Genomic DNA, 20702 nt, shown 5'->3' on the forward strand with positions numbered 1-20702 from the left:
TTATCAGCAGGTAAGTATGCCCAGTGGTCTGTGATGGGATGGGATCTGAGTTACTGCAGAGAATTCTTTCCTGAGTGCTGGCTGGTGAGTCTTGCCCACATGCTCAGGGTTTAGCTGATCGCCATATTTGGGGTCGGGAAGGAATTTTCCTCCGGGGCAGATTGGCAGGGGCCCTGGCGGTTTTTCACCTTCCTCTGCAGCGTGGGGCGTGGGTCACTTGCTGGTGGATTCTCCGCAGCTTGGGGTCTTCAAACCACAATTTGAAGACTTCAATAACTCAGACATAGGTTAAGAGTTTGTTATAGAAGTGTATGGGTAGGATTCTGTGGCCTGCTTTGTGCAGGAGGTCAGACTAGATGATCATATTGGTCCCTTCTGATCTTAAAGTCTATGAGTCTATGAGAAGCCATTTGAAACAAGCTGGGGGGTTGTTTCAAATGGAAAGTTTTTAATTTAGGCTTGGGGGAGGGGGGCTTTCCTCAAAAAAAAAAAAAAAAAAAGAGAGGGAGAGAGAAATGTGGGGGACTGAAAAAGCTAAACTAAACTTTTCAGTGAAAAACTGAAATAAAAGTCATTTACATCAGATAATTCCATGAAACATTTCCTACGAAACTGGATGGATTTTCCAGGAAATTTATGTTTCATTCAGAAGGTTCTTCTGCTGAAAACACTTATGATTTTTTAATGCAACTTCTAGCTTTCAACCTCTCGCTGGAAATATGCTTATTTACATCAGCTGAGAATCCGGCTTCAGGCAACTGGATTAGTAGCACAATAGCTCTGATCAGGTTTAGCAACCCTTGTGTTCCCAACACACAAACAACTTTAGGGAAATTCTCTTTGTGTTAAGTATAATCAGGTTTAAGGGAATTAAATCTATTTACCTGAGTAAAGTCTGATGGGCATTAATAACAGAACTCAGGGCAGTGGGCAGCACTTTAGGATCAGCTCCTATGGGAACAAAAAATACAAAGAACGTAATTGTTCCTTTAAGAAAGGCCCCTAGAACAGCACATTATTGAACATTAAGGCTGATTCTAGTTCCCTTGAGTGGCTGCGGTCTTACTAAGACGCTCCCTTCTTCAAAGTGGCCTCCTTGAAAGCATCAGCTAATTAAAGGTGAGGCCACGCTGGCTTCTCTAGAGAGGCCAGGTGCAGCTGCTGTGTCCTAGAGGCCTTGCCTGTTCTCAGATTGTCAGCAAGACCCAAATATAGAACTCATGTGCTTAGCAGTAGCTCTTGCTCCATTGATAAGCCATGTGTTGTGCATGATCTCAGAAACTGGGAAGGGATCAGACAAGGGGCTTCTCGGATCCATGCATCTTTGCATCCTCTTCCCAGCTATGGAATCCTGGGCTAGTAGTTTCTCTTAGGCTCAGTCTGGTCCCTAGTGGGAAAGCATCCACACTCCCTAAGGAGCCTACAGTACAGGACCAGGATGGAATGGGCCATGGAACTGAAATCTCTTCTCATCTCAGAGAGGTCACGGATAAGATATGCTGGCATGGGGGAAATCTTTCATTACCACTGCCTGGGCCACCCCTGTCCGGTGGATAGAGGGTCTGGATCTCAGCCAAACTCAGGAATAAAAGTAGGGAGAAATTGGCCCAGAATCCTCCTGCACAGGGGGCCTTCAGAAGTGGTGGAGGTGCTCTGCACCCTCCCTGCTCCCAGCCCCAGTAGCTGGGGTGCACTGTACTGTAGCTAGTTCTGCCTCCTGGAGACCATAGAGAACCAGAACATGTTAAGCTTCAAGGAGGACCCTGCAAAGGCCGTGAATCTGAGCGTGCAAAGGTGGTGTGACATAACCTTCCTTCCCCTGCACTCTGTCCCTGCCCAAACACATGAATGGTGAATACAGCCCACGCAGTCCCAGGGCTTGTCCACTCCCAGCACTAGGACACATCTGCGTTGCGGTCCATCCCAGCTTAGATGCTGCGTGCACATACCTGACAAGCACAGTCCAGCATGGAGGAAACCTGTTGGCCTCTCTCAGCCTACCATGGCTGCCAAAGGCCAAGCTTTGTGTTGCTGAAGGGACAACACAAGCTTCAAACCAAGTAACGCTGTGCGGTGGTGGTGCTGTTGTGTTGGACAAGTAAATGGACCTGCTGAGCAGCAGGAAGAGGCGTGCAGGGGATGGGAGCCTTGCCAAATTAGCCACCAGAAACTGGAAAGCCGGTAAACCAACACAGGACGCAAACAGGGGCTGCAAAGGGAGATAGCGAGCCACCCTATTATCTGTATTTTGGCAGCTTGGTGGCTGGGCCAGCAACGAGTGAGTGATGGCTTCCTGCTGATGTGATGGCAGATTTCGCAGTCAGGGAGAGAGGGTAGATTTGTTTTCTGCTTAAACCGGCAACGAGCCATCAAGGACTGCCTGGGCGTGCAGACTGAGCCTCTGGGAAAGTGGGACAGATCGCTGGCATGGGACATAGGAGGGATCTGTTAGAAAAAAATTGTACGAGCTCCAGCCTACAGCTGGTCAAAAAGTTGTCCTATAGCAATGTTTTTTACCAGTGGAAAACAACACTTTTGTCCAAACAGAAGTGTGTGCAGGAAATGTTTTCGATTAAATGTTTGGGGGTTCCCTAAAGAACATTCAAACAGAACGGTTTTCAACCAAAAAATTTCAACCAAAAATAATGTTCATTTTTGTCTAAATTATTCCACGGGGGGGAATAGACCTGTTTCCAATCAACTCTGCTATAGACACAACACGTGGTTTCTACGCAGCTCGAGCCCCAGCTATGTCTCTGCTTACCAGAGACCACCCACCCTGCCCTGTAGCATTCAGAGACATCCAGTGGTCAAACAAAAAACAGAGTAAATCTATTGCTCCCACTTCATCCCTAACTCGCTGGCCCCTCCACACAACCCACATAGAACTCAATTTATCTGTCTAAAAATGACACAAAGCTAGACTTGACCCTGCCAGAATTTGGATCTATGCCTACAGACGGCCTAGGGATTTCAGGAAACCAAGACTATAACCACCCTCAGATTCTAGACTACTGCAGCTGTACCATGGCAAAACCCTTGTGTAGACATGACGTACATCAGTGCAGCTTAGCATGGTAAACTAGGGAGAGGCCTAGACTGATGCTGGCAGCTGGACATGGGATAATTAGGACTTTTGGCTTTAACTGGATAAGCAAGTAGCAGAACCATCTTGTTAAAGAGATAAGCAGTGAAACACTTAACAGCACTGACATGTAATCATTAGGCTTCAGAATCAACACTCCAACGGAGATGCACAGAGACAGCTCACACCCGTTTCAGGCTGTCTGCAGATGCACAAAGATGTGGGTACAGAGGCTTAAGGCATTCTTTGGCTCCATAAAAAATAGGGACTATTTTGTTTTTAAGAGCGGGCCACGTCTGGAGCAAACATCTGAGACAAGAGGTTCTGCAGCACATACTTCCCTGCTTCTAATCACTCACCTGAAACTAGATGAATTTAAGTTCCCTCTATCCCCCCTTATCCTCTCATCCAATATATCTTGCCACCTCACTCACCTTCCTCAAATCCTGCAGGCATATGCTCCTTTGCAACCGCTGGCTCAAGCAGAGACGTAAACCCTGCGCTGAGTGATCAGAGCTCCCAGCAGGTAAGATGCCTGCCTTGCCCCAGGAAGTCTGCCCCATTCTTAGGCTAGATCGCTGGCAGAGCAGAAAATCCCTCCAAGGACTGCGCAGGCAGCCTTCCGAGCAAACGCAGAGCAGCCAAGGGGGCTGACCATGAGTATTACGAGAACTCTCCTCTCCTCACCTTCCTGGCCAGTAATTTCACCACCTTGCCTTTATATAGCGCTATCATTCTTAGATCTGCAAGCTCCTTTACATGTGAGGAAACCAAGGCAGAGAGGAGTGAAGTGGTTTGCCCAGTCACTCAGCAGACTTTTGGCAGAGTCAGGATTAGAACCTAAGCCTCCTAAATCCCAGTCCACATTGCCTCCATAGGACACATGCTGTGGCAAGAGGCAACATCTCTGTCCCTATCACACACACAACCTCCTTTTTCCTCTCTCTCCTTCTCTCCCAGCAGCCACTGCCCCAGCTACACTCTGACAAAAGGATGTAGGATACCCTCATTGGACTAACGGAGATGGACTCACCTGGAATGGTTTAATAGAAATGAAGGAACCAGGGAAAGCTCAGGATCACTCACCATCCCACACTCCCCATAAGAGAGCTGACTTGATACATGTCCACCACCAAATATGAAGCCCAGGGCAAGTGCCTGTGCTAACTTCCGAACAGCTGGAGGCCAAGTCAACAGTCTGTGATCAATCACAACACAGCCCAGTGGGTTACTTTGAGATCCTGAGGTGTAGTCATCTGTGTATGGAACTGACCAACCAACTGTACTCCTCAGGATCGCCCCAGCCCTGGAGGAAGCTAGACAAGAGAGGCACTCGTTGGGTGGTGGTTCTGCTTCCTACCAGGAGTTCTGACCCACAGCCTATTGAAGTCAGTGGAAAGAGTGCCGCTGGCCTTTGGTGAGCTTTGGCTCAGGTCAATGGAGAGAGGTGGTCAAATGAAATATGAGGTAACCCTGCTACAGAGGAGATGGTAACAAGTCGTACACACTCTCAAAGCTCTAAGTACATGGGAGGTTTCTAACAAGTCACCCCTAGCATCTGACATTAGTCAAGTTGCCAGCATGGGTTTCCTGGTGCATCTCAGCCAGCATCAGAAAGCTTCTTGCCACAACTAGAGCAAGGATGCCCACAAAGACAGGCCAACGGTCTGACCATCTGCAGGATAAGGGCAGGGGGGAAAAATCTGATCAACCACAGGTCACTCAAGGGCCACAGGGTCCCAAAGGGTAAATGCAGCCATCCAGGCTACGTGGAGCCATCCAAAATACGTGGAGCAAGGGTAGACAGATGGTTGAGTTCACTTCTTTTCAGTAAGAGTAGTATGCAAATTTAGATGCAAATAACGTAGCTGTATTGGGTCCTGGGAAGCTACCTCGCTGGTCCTCAGGAAGGTGGACTCATTGTGAGGTTTGAGCACCCCTGAATTAGAGAGCAGATGTACAAACACAGAAGAACGAGGACTTTCAACATTTTCCAGTGGAGAGAAAGATCTTTGTTAATTTTTTTTCCTCCCCATTTTGCTTTTACACTTTCAAAAACCAAACAGCAAAGACACAAGAGCCACCACCCCCGTAACGCCACAGTGCGAGAGAACTGTAGTGTTTGGGCAGAAAACTGCTTCTCGAAAGTTCCCCTTGGCAGGGGACACTACTTCCAAAACTTGGGTTGAAAACAATAAAATAAAATAAAATAAAATAAAATAAAATAAAATACGAGATGGGCCTGATTCTCAATCACATCAAGGCACATTTACACCACTCTGGCAGCATGGGGGGGTGGGGGAAGGGGGCTCAAAGCAAATGTAATTTACACCCAATGTTAAGTGCCCCGTTACACACTTCCATAGTGGAGTAAATGAAAATCACGCCCAGTGCGTCTGATGGGAGTATTTGAAGACAAATGACATCAGAAACATCCAAGTCATTTCAGTCCCTCTTTTGATCCGTTCCTGATAAGACGCTGGGGAGAAAAACTCAGCCTAGGTTTAAATATTTGCCTGGAGGAATAACGTACAGTTAAAATCAAACTACTCGAACACAATCATTCAGGTAAGTAACTAGAAGTATTGCCTCTAACATCTAGAGAGGGAAGAGTGTCTGAGATACAGAGGGCATGTTTAGGAAAAATACACATCTGAAGTCTCTGTGGCCACTTGCTGAGAATCGGGATCCACACACAAGCCAGTTAGAGAGCATTTCAACATGAAATCTTAACTTAGTAGGAATGTCAGGGTGAAGCTGTATCTTTGTTTGTTTGTTTTAAATACACGGACAGCTGTCAGAGGATATGAAAACGATGGTGGGTCTTCCTGAAAGACCCCTGTGTGTATGTGTGTGGGTGTGTGTTTGATGACTGTGGGACAGCATGACTGAGTTTAAGAAGGCTGGGAGCCCAGCAGTCTCTCAATAGCCGCATTGATGTCTCCACCGGTGGCGATGAGCGCTTGGAGGTTAGCCTCGCGGTTAATGAAGCCCATAGCGTTCAGCTGCTCCAGCTGCTGTTGGAATCGCACTTCGGGGCTCTGCACCTGCCAGGGGAAGGGAATCAAAGATCTTAAATTGGGACAGATAACACTATAGAGCGAGGGCCAGATGCCCAGCTGGTGTAAATGGAAGTAGCTCCATTGAAGTCAAGGGGCCAGCTCAGATGAAGGCAATGGAGTTGTACTCATGCCTGGGAGCTGAGGATCCAGTCCAGTTAAAATCTATTAAGAATTGAGAGAGGTTTGTACAACCCATATCACTGTAGTATATAAGTACCTTGATAGACATAGGCACATATGTGGTCAAACCCTTTCTGGTGGGTAGCAAACCCTTGGTAATTATTTGATGCTTTTCATTAGAGGATCTCAAAGCACTCTGGCAGAGGCGAGTTTGCCCCACCACCCCAATCCACCCTTGAGGCACAGAGAGAAGAAGTGACTCGCCCACAGTGCCTGGGTGGCAGAATTGGAGAACTCAGGTCTCCTGAATTCTAGGCTGGTACCTGAGTCACCAGGCCAAGCTCCTTCCCACAATCAATAGGCATGTAATCGTCACATGCTAAAATCTCTTTGCTCCAGCCGAAATACAGCCATTTCTGGGCTGGCACATTTCACAGAGCACAGTGTTGGATGGGGAACATCATGCCCAAGAAAAAGTTGCTGTGGACACTTACAGTCTCCAGATGGGATGTGACCAACAACACCCCCGATTCATGTAAAAGATACCACAGTATGAGCCATTTTCAGAAAGATGGCACTGCCACTGGCGTCGTGCCTCCTAGCATGACGCTGTGGTATTGAGCAGTGTGACCTTGTGGACAGGGCATGGGAATGGGGCTCTGGACACTTGGGTGCTTTTCCCGGAACTGCCACTCACTTGCTGGGTGACCCTGGGCAAGCTACTCCTCTCCGTGCCTCAGGTTCCCCATCTACAAAATGGTGGTAGTGATCCTGAACTGCTGTTTTGTGAAGTGCTTTGAGATCTATGGCTGATAAGAGCTAGGGAACACAAGAACATAAGAATGGCCATATTGGGTCAGACCAAAGGTCCATCTAGCCCAGTATCCTGTCTTCCGACAGTGGCCAATGCCAGGTGCGCCAGAGGGAATGAACAGAACAGGGAATCATCAAGTGATCCATCCCCTGTCGTCCATTCCGAGCTTCTGGCAAACAGAAGCTGTCCACCCGGGCTAATAGCCATTGATGGACCTGTCCTCCATGAACTTATCTAGTGCTTTTTTGAAACCTGTTATAGTCTTGGCCTTCACAACATCCTCTGGCTAGGAGTTCCACAGGTCGACTGTGCGTTGTATGAAGAAACACTTGTTTTTGTTTGTTTTAAACCTTTTGAGAACCCCTAGTTCTTGTGTTATGAGAAGGAGCAAATAGCACTACCTTATTTACTTTCTCCACAACAGTCATGATTTAATAGACCTGTCATATTCCCCCTTAGTCATCTCTTTTCCAAGCTGGAAAGTCCCAGTCTTATTAATCGCTCATCATACAGAAGCTGTTCCATACCCTTAATTTTTGTTGCCCTTTTCTGAACCTTTTCCAATTCCAATACATCTTTTTAGAGATGGGGTGACATCTGCACACGGTACTCAAGGGACTATTATTGGGTCAAAATGTTGACAGAGAGCATTGCAGTTTGGCTCCTAATCTCCCACAATATTTACCACGCATCTTGCTGTAATGGGTGGAACTAATAAGCACCTGGCTTATGACAACAGCCGTAGGATGCCTTGATGATCATATGGTACTGGGAGAATGCCAGCTGCATGGGCACAACCAGGTTGCATATTACGTACTTGAGAGTTTCCTCCAGCCAAGAGTTGGATCATCTGCTGCATGAGCTGCTGTTGGGGGTTACTGCCCCCTACTGGAGAGGCACTGGCAGGCGTCGAAGTGGAGGATACAGGGTTCTCTGGGATTGTGCTTCCTCCTGCGGAGGATGGGGGGATTCGAGGGATTCCAAAGGAACCGAGGCTGAGAATGAAAGAACACTCGCTGCAGAAGATGCTACAAGGTCGCTCCTGCCTGTCTCTCTGGGATTGCATAGAATCATAGATTATCAGGGTTGGAAGGGACCTCAGGAGATCATCTAGTCCAACCCCCTGCGCAAAGCAGGACCAATCCCCAAATGGCCCCCGCAGGGACTGAACCCACAACCCTGGGTTTAGCAGGCCAATGCGCAAACCACTGAGCTATCCCTCCCCCGCATGGTACAAGCGTTCTAATAACAGGGTGTGGAGCCTTTTCTAGGTCGCCAGTTTGAATCCAGCCAAGGGCAGGAGCAACTGGCTGCCATTATCATGGGACGGCGGTTCCATGGCTTCTGTGAAACAAGCTGGTCAGTCCCAGTCCTGGCCCTACTGAGCAGGTACCTACATCACTAGACCATGCAGAACTGGGATTATCAGGTTCCCTCGCTGGCAATCTCGGCAGAAGACAAGAACTAAAGGGACTGTGAAGATTCCCTGTATGGGGGGGGAGGGGGGGGGAGTGCAGTCCGCACCCTAGGGAAGGACTAAGAGGCGCTGGCAGGATTATTTGCCCCGATGTGCCTATCCATCTCCAGGCCTGTGCATCTCAAACCTTTCCCCAGTGCTAAATTCAGGCGATATTAAGTACTCTGAACTGCAGACCAGAAGGGGGCTCTTGTAATTCCTGGAAGAGAGCAGCAGGGGGAGCCCTCAGCAAGTGTGAGCAAGCAGAAGGACCAGCTAATTCACCAGAGGCTGCACACAGCTGTGCTGCAAAGTAGCTGGGGATTTGCCACTGCTCCCCTAAGGCAGACCTGCCCGACAGGTTTTGCAGGTCTGAGTCTGATCTAAGGCCTCGTTACCTTGGCACTAGTCCCGGGGCCTCTGTTTGCAGCGTCTGGAGTCCCTGCTGGATCTGGAGGAGAGCTTGCATGGCTCTGGGGTTCGTCAGGATTGAGAGGGAGTCTGGGTTCTGCATCTTGGAAACAAGGAAGGTAAAATTCAACAGTTACCAAAGATTCAGAGTTTCCTTCAGTCAAAGATTTGCATTAGAGGCAGGAGGGCCCTGGCCAGACAAAGCCCTTTAAACATGAGCTCTAGGGATCATCCAATGGGACACAGCGGGATCTAGTAGTTACAACAAGAGAGTGGATTCTTGGATCCATTTCTCCGTCAGCTCTCAAAGCCTTAGTTGCATCACCTACCAAGGCAAAGTCTCTGTTCCTTCAGCATCACAGCCCACCCCGATAGGACTCATGCTCCAAAACGTCTGTTAGTCTATAAGATGCCACAGGACTCTTTGCTGCTTTTACCGATAGGACTGTGCACCTCCTGCGAGCCTTTGGCTGAAGGACCAAAGGCTTTCCCCACTGCAAAAGCCATGGAACAGTTCTGGACCATAGGATGGCCAGCGCAGAGCGAGGGACTAGGCTCCTTACCTGCTGCAGAAAGACGGGGAGCTGAAGCCGTAGCTGCTCCTGAAGCTGCGGGTTCCCGGCAAAGAGTGGGACGTTTACCATCATCTGCCAGAAGACAGCACACACAGCATGTGTCAATGGGGTTATTAAACTCTCTTCGCGGCCTAGTTCCATAGAAGAGTATGTTAACATGTGGCCTGCATCGTGCAGGAGGTCAGACTAGATGATCATAATGGTCCCTTCTGACCTTAAAGTCTATGAGTCTAACTGGGTCCTTAACACCCCTTGCCACCGGTGGCTTTGGTATGTTCCACTTCCAACAGGAATTGACAGCCTGATCCTGCCATCAGAGATGAATGGGAGGTGCAGCCAGCAGAAGGGGTGGAAATGCTTTTTAGTGAAGACCTTCCACCTCCCATTCCTTTAGAGATGATTGCATGGCTCCCGGAGTGCTGAGATACACAGCTTTCCCCACCCACATCCTGATCCAAGTTGAAATACAGCCCAGCATGGCAGCCACAGGAAGCTGTCACCCAGGAGAGTTGGTGGCTCTCAAGCCAGGTTCACGGCGGGCATGTGCATCTGACTCACAATAGCTACTGGCACTGTCTAACCTCACCTTTTCTGGCAGTCTGAGCAGAGGGGCTGAGGACTGAATGGGCCATTGGAATCTGAATTCCCCCTCTCATCCCTCCCAGGTCAGGAAGACAGCACAGTGAGGCTGGTGCCTGCCCTCCCTCTGCCCAGGTTGTACACGTTGTGTGGATATGCAGAGGACTTCATTCGTCTGGGATCTCAGTCCTGTGGTTGGGCTCATGCTACTAAGAAGTACAATAGAGCTCCGAGCCTGGTCTATCAAAACTCTGCTTCCTTAAAATGAGCAACATCTCATGCTATGGTGGCAGAACATCTGCACCTGTGCTCGGTCCCAGGGCTTGTTTGTGACAGAGGAAGATGCTGCTATGTTTTTACCTGTGCTGCGAAGTCTGGGTTCTGGGAGAGAGTCTGCATCATACTGCGCATGTAAGGGGCAGAGATCATGTTTTGCATCAGCTGCGGGTTCTCTGAAATCTGCTGCAGGAGACCTTGCATCTCTGGGCTGTTAAACATCCCTGCAGCAATACAGGAGAGAGCAAAACTTACAAGCCTGATCGCAACTAACACAGGAGCTAAAATCAAGCACGAAACACACAAAAGATGGAGGCTGTGTTTGAATTTAGTGTTGGTAGAAGGTGGGGCATACAGCAACACTGAGCAATCTTGACGTTCATTTCTCACCAGCTCGTCTTTGTAAGAGAAAGGGTCAGAGGGCAAGGCAACATGTGCTCCTGACCATTTGAGATTTTCCAGTGGGACATGGGGGTGTGGATGCTGGAGAGGAAATCCAGCAGAGTAGCGGTTAACCCTTTTCAGGCTGGGTAAGTAAATAAGCCAAGGATGGGCTAGACCAACACATGGAAATGCTCTCATCTTAAACAGCAGCAGCCCAGGAAGACTACAAATCCCAGCATGCAATGCTCCATTTGAGCAGCCAGGCAGGGAGCACTTTGTCTCCATGGGCTCCACCTACAGCTACCTGTCTCATCCTGTGCACATGGAGAACCCCAATGCAGCCCTTGGGCAGGCACATGAGGAATAACCCATTCTAGTTTGCCACAGGGTGAGAATGGCCAATCTGATGAACGCGGCCACTACAGCAAACATACAAATGCTAGAAGTAATCTGATGCTACCTACATCTGACCGGTTTGTCTTGTCACCGGCGCCTCGCTGCCAGATACGTACCGGTCCCCAGGCTGGCAGCGTTGATCCCAAAGGGATTGGATACAGTGGGTGTGCTCTGAGATGCCGTTGATCCGGTACTCCCTTCACTGCTAGGAACCTGGGCTTGGGAGGCGGGCGGCGTGGGGCTCCAGGGGTTGGGTAATGGCTCTCTATTTTCTGTCCGTAAAGGCTGGGAGCTCGAGCTCTCGGAGTTCCCAGCCAAGGATGAGAAAGGATTGCTGCCAAACTAGAAAGAGAGAGATCGCTGAATCAGACCCCGTAAAGGAGAGGAGCAGACTAAACCCACCGCCGCACAAGAATACCAGGCTCTTATATAGCGCTTTTCACCAGCAGTGCTCAAAGCGTTTCACAATCTTTAATGTGTTCAGTCTCACAGGACGGTGCTATTATACCCGGCTTTCACTGAGGCACAAAGGGGCTAAGTGACTTGTCCAAGGTCATACAGGCAGTCTGTGGCAAGCAGGGAACTGAACCCAGGTCTCTCATGGCTTAGACTAGTGCCTGAACCAGCCGCCTCTTCTGCAGGCGTCAATGGAATACACCGGGCACAGATCACACACCAGGTCTTGCAACACCCTCTGTGCAGTTTCCCTGCCGAGGAATCTGCACCAGACCATACAGACAGCTGGACAAATGAGCTCTACCACCACCTGCAGGCGGGGGGGATAAGACCCACCAATCTACCCCAACTGGAGCAGGAGTGCTCCATACCTGCTCCCTGGCTGCGCTAAACATGGGCTCCTGGATGTCGGTGTACATCCGGCGCAGGGCGTTGTATCCTCCTGGGATGCTCTCTAGGTTACTCAGAGCTCGGTCCTGGTTCCGCATCATCTCCTGCATCATGGCGGGATTGCGGGCCAATTCCATTGTCTGGGGGAAGGAGAAGAATTTGGGGAGATCAGGCCCATTTACACCACAAAAGATTCCAGTGGCTTGAACTATGGGTGGCACCGCCCCCAGCAGTACCACCACTGTTCTACATCCAAGCACTGAAAAAAAATAAGTCTCGACCTCCTGGGAAAAAAGCATAAATAAACTCATTTTACAGACAGAGGGTGGAAATCATTTATCCAAGATAATGCATAGCAAGGGAAGAGAATCCAGGATCCTAGCCCCTCAAATTCCCCGCTATCACTGCTAAGCTACGACGCCTTCCTTTTTTCACAATCTCAATTCAGCTGGTTAGGATCATGTAGTTTCTATGCAAGATCAAGTCACCTCTGCCCAAATGCCTGGCTAACACCCCCAGGATGGACTGCGTTTGAAAACTGTCCAAAGGTTCACGAGAAAACGATTCCCTCACATTTCAGTAAAAATAAAACCATCTTGTACCTCCAGACCTCCGACAGGTCCTCCAGATCTCAGATAGGTTCTGCCTTTCTGGGGAAAGTCCAGCTCCAACTCAAAGTACCAAAGCACAGATCATTCACAAGACAATTGAGTCCAACTAACACACAGTGACAATTCACTGGGAGTTTAGAAGCTAAGAATTGGTTAGTGTGGCCCAAGCAGGGGTAAGACTAGGAGTAACAGACTGAAACTGGGCATAGAAAACATCGGGCCGAATATCAAGAAACATTTGCCGACAATGAGATCTCTTCTTCTCCCAAGGGACATGATGGAAGTCTTGTCACTTGCTGTATTTAAAACTAGAGTTCTCATTGCTTCGTGGTGCTCCCGCCTGATTCCATCTGTTGTCTCTTGTCTAATACACAAGCACAGACCAAAAGACAATCTAAGTATCACCTAGTATGAGAGGGTTCTGATCCAGGACTGGGGCTTGTAGGCACTATGGTAATAAAAATACTTAGAAATAATGAAACGAACAGCCCTGAAGAACACATTGTAGAGAACAATCCTACACTGGCAGTGGGAGATGTACCATGAGATCTTTCTCTGCCATCTCTAATTCCTATGGAAAGCAACACCTTTTGCTTCTGATCCTGCAATAGAACACTCTAGATACTTTCAGCCCCTATGCATGTGATCTGTTCAGCAGCACTGACAAAGGTAGGATTGGAAGCACATGGGTGCATGATTGTGGTACACACAACATACATGAGCTTACACACAGACCATTGTGTGTCTGGGAGGAGCTTGCAGCAGGTAGATAAAGAATCTGATCTCTGAATCAACTGGCTCTGGACTCCGCTCGCTCCCTTTACAGAAAGGACAAAGATGGGAGCAAAGAGAAGAAAGAAGCGAGAAGCTGGGGAGTCCGCGCAGATGATCTCTGAGGCACCTGAAATAGGCTCTCAAGTGTAAACTCTCACCCACCTGTCTCATGAGCTCGGGGTTGTTCAGCATGTGGCTTATCTCAGGGTTTCGTTCCATCAGTTGCTGCATTTGGGGATTGGCCATGATCATCTGTCTCATGAGGTCGGGGTTGGACATCATGTTCTGCACAAGGGGGTTCTCCATAATCTGCGAAAGCATCTCTGGGTTGGACATCAGCTGCCGTTGCATCTGCTGCTGGAGCTCCATGAAATTGGCGGAGCCCATCCCGAGGCTGCCGAGCCCGGTGACACCACCAAAGCCAGCTGGAGAGGGAGAAGACATGGAGAAAGACGCACGCCAATTAGTGAGGTTATCTGCAACCAGAAAGAGAGGGTGGGGTAGGGGTGGGGGGGTTGGCTGAATTCTATCCACTGCAACCCAATGATACTTCATTGCTAATACCACCACCTTCCAGTTCTGTAATAGCCAGCTCTGACAGAAAGCTTCTTACTCACAGAACTCCAGGTGCTTTACAAAGGAGGGCAGTACTATTAGCTCCATTTTACAGATGGGGACACTGAGGCACAGAGCGGAGAACTGACTTGCCCAAGATCACCCAGCAAGTGGCAGACTCAAGAATAGGACCCAGAAACCCTAATGCATGGCCCCCTTTCTTTAACCGCTGGGCAACTCTCCCTTCACAGAATAGGCACTGGGATACCAAGAAACCAAAGTTGTCACCTACAGAGGATGGATGCAGCGTTGCTGGGTGCTCCATCTCCGGCACCTGCCGTGGTCCCTGCGCCGCTGCTCCGCCTGCTGCTGCTCCCAGCGTCAGAGAGGGCGCTGCTGGAGGTGGAAGGCTGAGGTGGTACAGTGGGAGAGGAAGGGGTTGTAGTTGGGACAGCAGTGGCAGCAGGAGCGGCAGGGGCAGGGGTAGAAGCAGCTGCAGGATCTTGAACCCTACCAAAAAAACCAAAACAAAACAGGTCACATCTCGGGCTCAGTAATCTAAATAGCACCACCTGCAGCTCCTAAAAGGAACTTCGGAATATCCATGTCAGATCAATGCAACATCTGCTCTGGATGCTTCCATCCAGCCCCGTTGCGTGTTCTTTCAAATCGCCCCCCACCTCCAGCTGGTGACGAGACTCCTGCCATGATCTTCTACAACATCCCTGGCCAGTGCAATGGAGGCACTAGTCTCATTCTGAATGACGTGAACCCCTTCTTGAATCATGCTAAGTTATTTGCCTCAATAATACCCTGCAGCAGAGTTCATTCCAACCAGGAAAAGCCTCCTGCTGCCTCATTAGAAACCTCAGCAGGTTAAACCATGCTTACTGCAATAATCATTTCCTTTTCTGTAATGCCTTCCATTTGTAGAGCCAACCTGAACTGGTAGCCTAGAACCATGATTTTCCCCCCATGTTTCTCCTTTTCAACTTCCCTGGAGCATTTACAACCCCAACATTATTGGACTAGTGCATGAGAGTGGATTACAAACAAGCACAATTATCTCATCTTCATTCTCCAAGATGGGCAAAAGCAAATATGTAACTGACGTTAATTTTAAAAATAATTTCAGATTCAATAACTGAAGTCTTTATCAAGGAAAGAATTTGGTTTTTAGCGTATATATATATATATATACCCTGAACTCTGACAACATCTCTAATATTAAATATTCTCTAGTTTGTTTCCCATTTTATTTTAACAAGTCACAAACTTCAGTGTTTAATATTACATTCTTTAGTTACCAGCATTTTGATTACTAAATAGACAGTCAATTTATGATGTCTGATCTTCTCTTTACCCTACTATGCTGGTTAAATACAACGGAAGATAACTACAGCCCCCATTCTGCAAATGTGACAGCCACAATCTTGGCTGCCACTCCAGGGACTGAGCCAGGGACCAACAGAGCTAAAAGCATGAGCTGCTACAGCTTGAGCTAACGCTCTGTAAAAACAGGGGGCTGTAACAAGCCATATTCTCTGTGGACTGGCACAAATGGAGACCTGGAACATACACTCACCAGTGAATGACACAAACAACACTTATACATGTGTTTAACTTTAAGCACATGAGCGAACCTGCTGAAGTCAAGGCTACAGTTAAGATGCACAAGTGTTTGCAGGACTATGGTTATAACTACAAGATTAGGGGGAAAGGGTTCACTTTGCTGGGCTTTTAACTTTGCGCATTTGACAGTGCTCTGTGTCTGATGTCCCCTCTTTGTTTGGATCTTTAACAGCAGCAGGAGAAAGAAATGCCTCTGAAAATAGGAAAATCTACAAAGGCACAAAAATCAACTAGGGGATGCAGGGCCAAAACTGAAACTACTTTGAGCTTTCTGAAATTGACTAGATTTCCAGCTGCTGCAGCCTTGTGCTTTAACAAAGTATGCCGGGAAATGACTCAGTCATGTGGATGGCAAATAATGTCACTTGAGTTGAGCAAAAATGAATGCAGGTTTTGTTTTGTTTTTTTTTCAAAGACAAAAATATTCTGGGAATATCTGAGAATGGGGGAAGGGAGTGATCAGACCAGGAAAGGGTAATCTGGACTCATCCCCCTTTTAGAGATCAGAGGCTTGAAGCTTGCAGAGACAGCCACTGTCTTTTAAAGAATGCCCAACTGGTCGGATATCTCCTTAGAGACAAACTAACTGTAGAATCATTCTCCACACAGCCCTCCAAAAGCTTCCAGTGCTACCATCTACCTCTGTTTATTAGGCATTTCACCTCCCACCACTCAGACAAAAGCAGCTGAAGCACAGTGCGCCTAGCCAGCTGTTATAAAACACTGGATCCAGAGACCTAGCAGAAGCAGAGCTGGATGCATAACTCCCCGGGTAGCAAGCTCAAGGCTGGTGGGAGGGTAGGAACTGTCAGCTCTCACTCAGAGGGAGGCAGGGCAGGGCAGGAAGCAAAGCGGATAGGAAATAGGAAGGTTAAAGTAAAAGGAAGGGGGGGTAGTTGGACACAGATCACTTGATCCTCTCTGCACAGGAAGAAGCTGTCATGTTTGCAATAAGCACTACAGCACCTTTACCAATGACCATCACACAGAATAAAATGAATGACACTGGCCAGATGTTTACTGCACCTTTTGAAATAGTTTGTGAGCACTGCAAAGACAGCAGTGAACAGCATCAACCTACCACTCTACACAGAAATGCAGAATTTGGCATACGGGCCTTCTGCAACGACTGACAATACCTGTGCTTCTTTTAAAAATACATTGATCGTTAATGAGCCAGTGAGCAAGGACTCCCAAGGGGGCAATGCAGCTTCACAAAGAGAGACAGCCCGGTTTGTTCACCAGCACACGGCTGCTCAGGCAGCAATGGGAACCCAGGAAATTGTTGCAAAGGGCACTGAGAAAACAACAACATGTGTTCACATCTAAAATGCAGCAACTGCTCTTGGAATCATTTGACATCTAGGACATTTACTTAAGTTTCATCTGGTGGCATCTGAAATGTTGATTTTCATACATGTTTCTTAGCTCCCTGAACTATGTACTGTGGATAAAACTTTGTACTCACTGCATGTCTTTCATCAACGGATCTCAAAGCACTTGAGACAGCATGAACTAAAGGTCAAGGAACAGGAGTCAGGAGAGCTAGGGTCTGGTCCTTGGCATCAGTGCTGACAATATGTCTGGCTTTAGGAAAGTCGCTTAACCTCTGTCAGTCTCTCCAGCTGTAAAATGGGGATGATACCTACTTGCCTGGGTTGGCGCAAGCATTAACTAATGCTCATCAATCGTAAATTCTTTTCAAATGTAAAGCTCTACATAATAATTAGAGCGACGAAAGCTCAAACCCCAAGTAGCAGTAATAACCATTCTACAGATGGTTAAAATGAGGCAAATACAGGTTATGTGATTTACACTTGTGTCAGAAAGGGGAACGGAACCCAAGAGTCTTAACAAGCACCACCACAGAGCCAGAAATTGAACCCAGGAGTTTTGACTCTCAGTACCCTGCTTTAGCCACTGGACAAAACACTGCCTTTCTAACATACTTTCTTCACAAAGTAAGTTTTTGACAGCACCAGGAAGGAATGATGTCTTACTTCTGTGGGGTCTTAATGACCAAATGCACAGTCAGCCCGTCTTTGATCCCGTGTTGATTCAAAGTGTCTCCATCCTTCAGGATCTTTCCAGCAAAGATCAGAACCAGCTGATCCTGTTTGGCTTTAAACCGCCTGGAAATCTCTTCTTTGAACTGGAAAACAGACAACAAGGCGATTTAAGAACGTAAGAACAGCCACACTGGGTCATATACAATGGTCCATCTAGCCCAGTATCACGTCTTCCGACAGTGATCGATGCCAGACACTTCAGAGAGAATGAATAGAACAGGGCAATTATCACGTGATCCATCTCCTTCGTCCACTCCCAACTTCTGGCAGTTAGAGTCTGAGGACACAGAGCATGGGGTTGCATCCCTGACCATCTTGACTAATAGCCACTATCCTCCAGGAACTTTATAATTCTTTTTTGCAGGCAAAGGAATGAAAGCAGTGATTTTAAAATGTCTAAATGTCTGCAGCAGAACATCATACTCACTACACAAAAGCTACCAACAGCTGACGTTTCTATAGTGCCTCTGTCTGAGCTGTTTAACGGTATCCACTTGGGGGGCGCAGCTCACGTTTAGAGAAGGGGCAGGGAGGGAGCCACAGTGCAATTACCTCAAACAGAAACGAGGGCTAACAAAGCCAGGCCAGTTGTCTCTTTTTGATCTTATCCAAAGACACTGTTTATCCTCTGAATGTCTATAATCGTTTTTGTCTCTCCACTCATTTGAATTTCATAAAGGGAAACTCAGCTCGAGTGATTTTAAAACAGGGCTAGAAACCAGGGAACAATGCTGCATGACCCATGGGAAACAGACTAAATGGTCTTTCCTAGGTCTAACGTCTATCATCATATTCCTTTTCAGCATACCATATAGTATAGCTCTACCTGACAACTATTCTTTGGGACGGAGTGGGATTATCCCCTGCACGGCTAATGCAGCCAGAGGGCATTCCTCAGCTTTGCTTTTTGGTAGCCACAGACCATGGGGGAAGACTTCACAAGGGAAAAGGTTGTTCTCAAAATTCAAAAAGCCACTGGCACCCAGCTCCTGCACTCAACTCCAGCAAACATACAGCTCTGAAGCCTGAGGCCATCCAGGGCACACAGCTAAAAACGCAACCCTTATACCCTCCTCTGAATGCCACATTCACTTAATGCCTTGTTTGTACTCAGGGGCTGCTAGGAATTGAATGGGGGGAAGTGGAGGCCTCAAAGGGGCCAGAAGTGTCTAATTCTAATACCAAGGACTCTGCTACAGTCATCATGACACCGTCAGCTCAGCCACCATATCCTACACCAGAATCCAACCATGGCCTCTGCTGCCACAAGCAGCACCAGGGATACTTTGCCCTGGTGGCCATGACCACATGTTTCCACAACACCGGATGTGCCTTTTAAATCCTTTCACAACCTGTGCTTCTGTGCCCTAAAACCCCGTCCGCCCCCAGTCCCAGCAGATCCCCAGCCACTCTCCTCCAAACCTCACTCCCCAGCCCAGGGGGCCCCCCACTGCCCAAGCTGCGATTCCACTCTGGGGGCCTTGCTGGCACCCAGATTACAAGTACCCACAACTCATGTCTCAGTCCATCCCCTTCTCTCCCATCCACCCACCCACACCTCTCCTGATCCAATCCCCCCACTCCCGCCCCACTCCAAATCCAGCCCCCATCAGCCCTTTCACTTTCCCCAAATGCTCCCCAGTTTCACACACCCTAAGCCTTTTACCCTCCCCCACGGAGAAATCTGTCCCCAACCGGAACCCACCCTGGCTCGGCCCCACTTCCCGCCCGCAGGCCCCGGTCCAGTCTCACCCCCCACACACACACAGCCCCCGGCCCGGCCCGGCCCCACTTCCCCGGCCGCGGCCCACTACTTCTGACCACCCAGTCCCAGTTCTCATCCACCTCCCCACCCGGCGGCCCACTTCCCGCCCCCAGGCCCCGGTCCAAGATGCTCATTCTCCACACCAGGTCCGGGCCCCACTTCCCACCCCCGACCCGGCCCCATCCTACGGCCCGCAGCCCACCGCCCCAGTCTCACCCCCCCCCCCCCCCACAACCCCCTGGCCGACCCGGCCCCACTTCCCGCCCGCAGCCCCCGGCCCGAAGTCTCACACCACGCCCACCACAACCCCGGCCCGGCCGGCCCGTCTCACCCCCACACCACGGCCGGCCCGGCCCCACTTCCCGCCCGCGAGGCCCGGCCGGCCCCACTTCCTCGCCCGTACGCCCCCGCCCGAGTCTCACCTCCCCCGCCACGAACCCCCGCCCGCCCAGTCCTCAAACTCCCCCGCCCCCGGCAAGCCCCCCGGCCGGCTCCAAACCTCCGCCCGCAGGTCCGCGGCCCAGTCTCACACCCCCGACCACCACAACCCAGGCTCGGCGCCGGACCCAGTCTCATCACCCACACACGGGCGCCGGCCCGGCCAACTTCCCGCCGCAGCCCCCGGCCCGGCCCCCACTTCTCGCCCGTGCCCCGGCCCCGTCTCACCCCCCCCACAACCCTCACGGCCCGGCGCCAGTCTCACTCCCCCGCCCCCGCAGCCCCACGCCCGGACTCCCACCTCTCGCCCGCAGGCCACGGGCCAGTCTTCACACCCCCCACACACAAGCTCCCGGCCCGGCCCGGCCCAGTCTCACCCCCCCACCACGGCACGGCCCGGCCTCCCACTTCCCGCACCGCAGCCACCTCCGGCCCGGCCCCACTTCCCGCCCGTAGCCCCCGCCCAGGTCTCACCCCGCCAACCACAACACTCCCGCCCTCGGCCCGGCCCGGCCCCGGCCCCGACCTCCCGCCCGTAAGCCCCGGCCCGTCTGCACCCCGCCACCGCACCCTCGGCCAGTCTCAGCCCCCGCACAGCCCCGGCCCGGCTCCAGTCTCACCCGCGCCCCCGCAGCCCCCGGCCCGGCCGGCCCCACTTCCCGCCCGTAGCCACCGGCCCAGTCTCAAAACCCCCCCACAACCCCGGCCGCCGGCCCAGTCTCACCCCCCCGCTCCCGCAGCCCCGCGGCCGGCCCGGCCCGGCCACTCTCCGCACGCGAGGCGCCGTCCCGATGAACGATCTCCTCCTTGTCCTTGGGGGTCTTCACCGTGACACCGGAATGAGGAAGCCCCCC

The 20702-nt window shown here is 50.2% G+C and overlaps 1 protein-coding gene across 1 annotated transcript; it reads right to left on the reverse strand.

Moving 5' to 3' along the window:
* Positions 1-5074: 5074 nt before the first annotated feature.
* Positions 5075-17728, reverse strand: UBQLN4 (ubiquilin 4). Its single transcript, XM_032792230.2, has 10 exons — positions 17577-17728; positions 14237-14454; positions 13552-13814; positions 11986-12144; positions 11275-11500; positions 10463-10602; positions 9512-9595; positions 8936-9051; positions 7899-8076; positions 5075-6132 (listed from the first exon to the last, which is right to left on the reverse strand). The coding sequence occupies exons 3-10, from the start codon at positions 13774-13776 to the stop codon at positions 5980-5982; spliced, it is 1281 nt and encodes a 426-aa protein (XP_032648121.2). The 5' UTR covers positions 13777-13814; positions 14237-14454; positions 17577-17728; the 3' UTR covers positions 5075-5979.
* Positions 17729-20702: the final 2974 nt, after the last annotated feature.

The sequence above is a fragment of the Chelonoidis abingdonii genome, chromosome 11 (genome assembly GCF_003597395.2).
Source record: "Chelonoidis abingdonii isolate Lonesome George chromosome 11, CheloAbing_2.0, whole genome shotgun sequence".
NCBI classification, from domain to species: domain Eukaryota; kingdom Metazoa; phylum Chordata; order Testudines; family Testudinidae; genus Chelonoidis; species Chelonoidis abingdonii.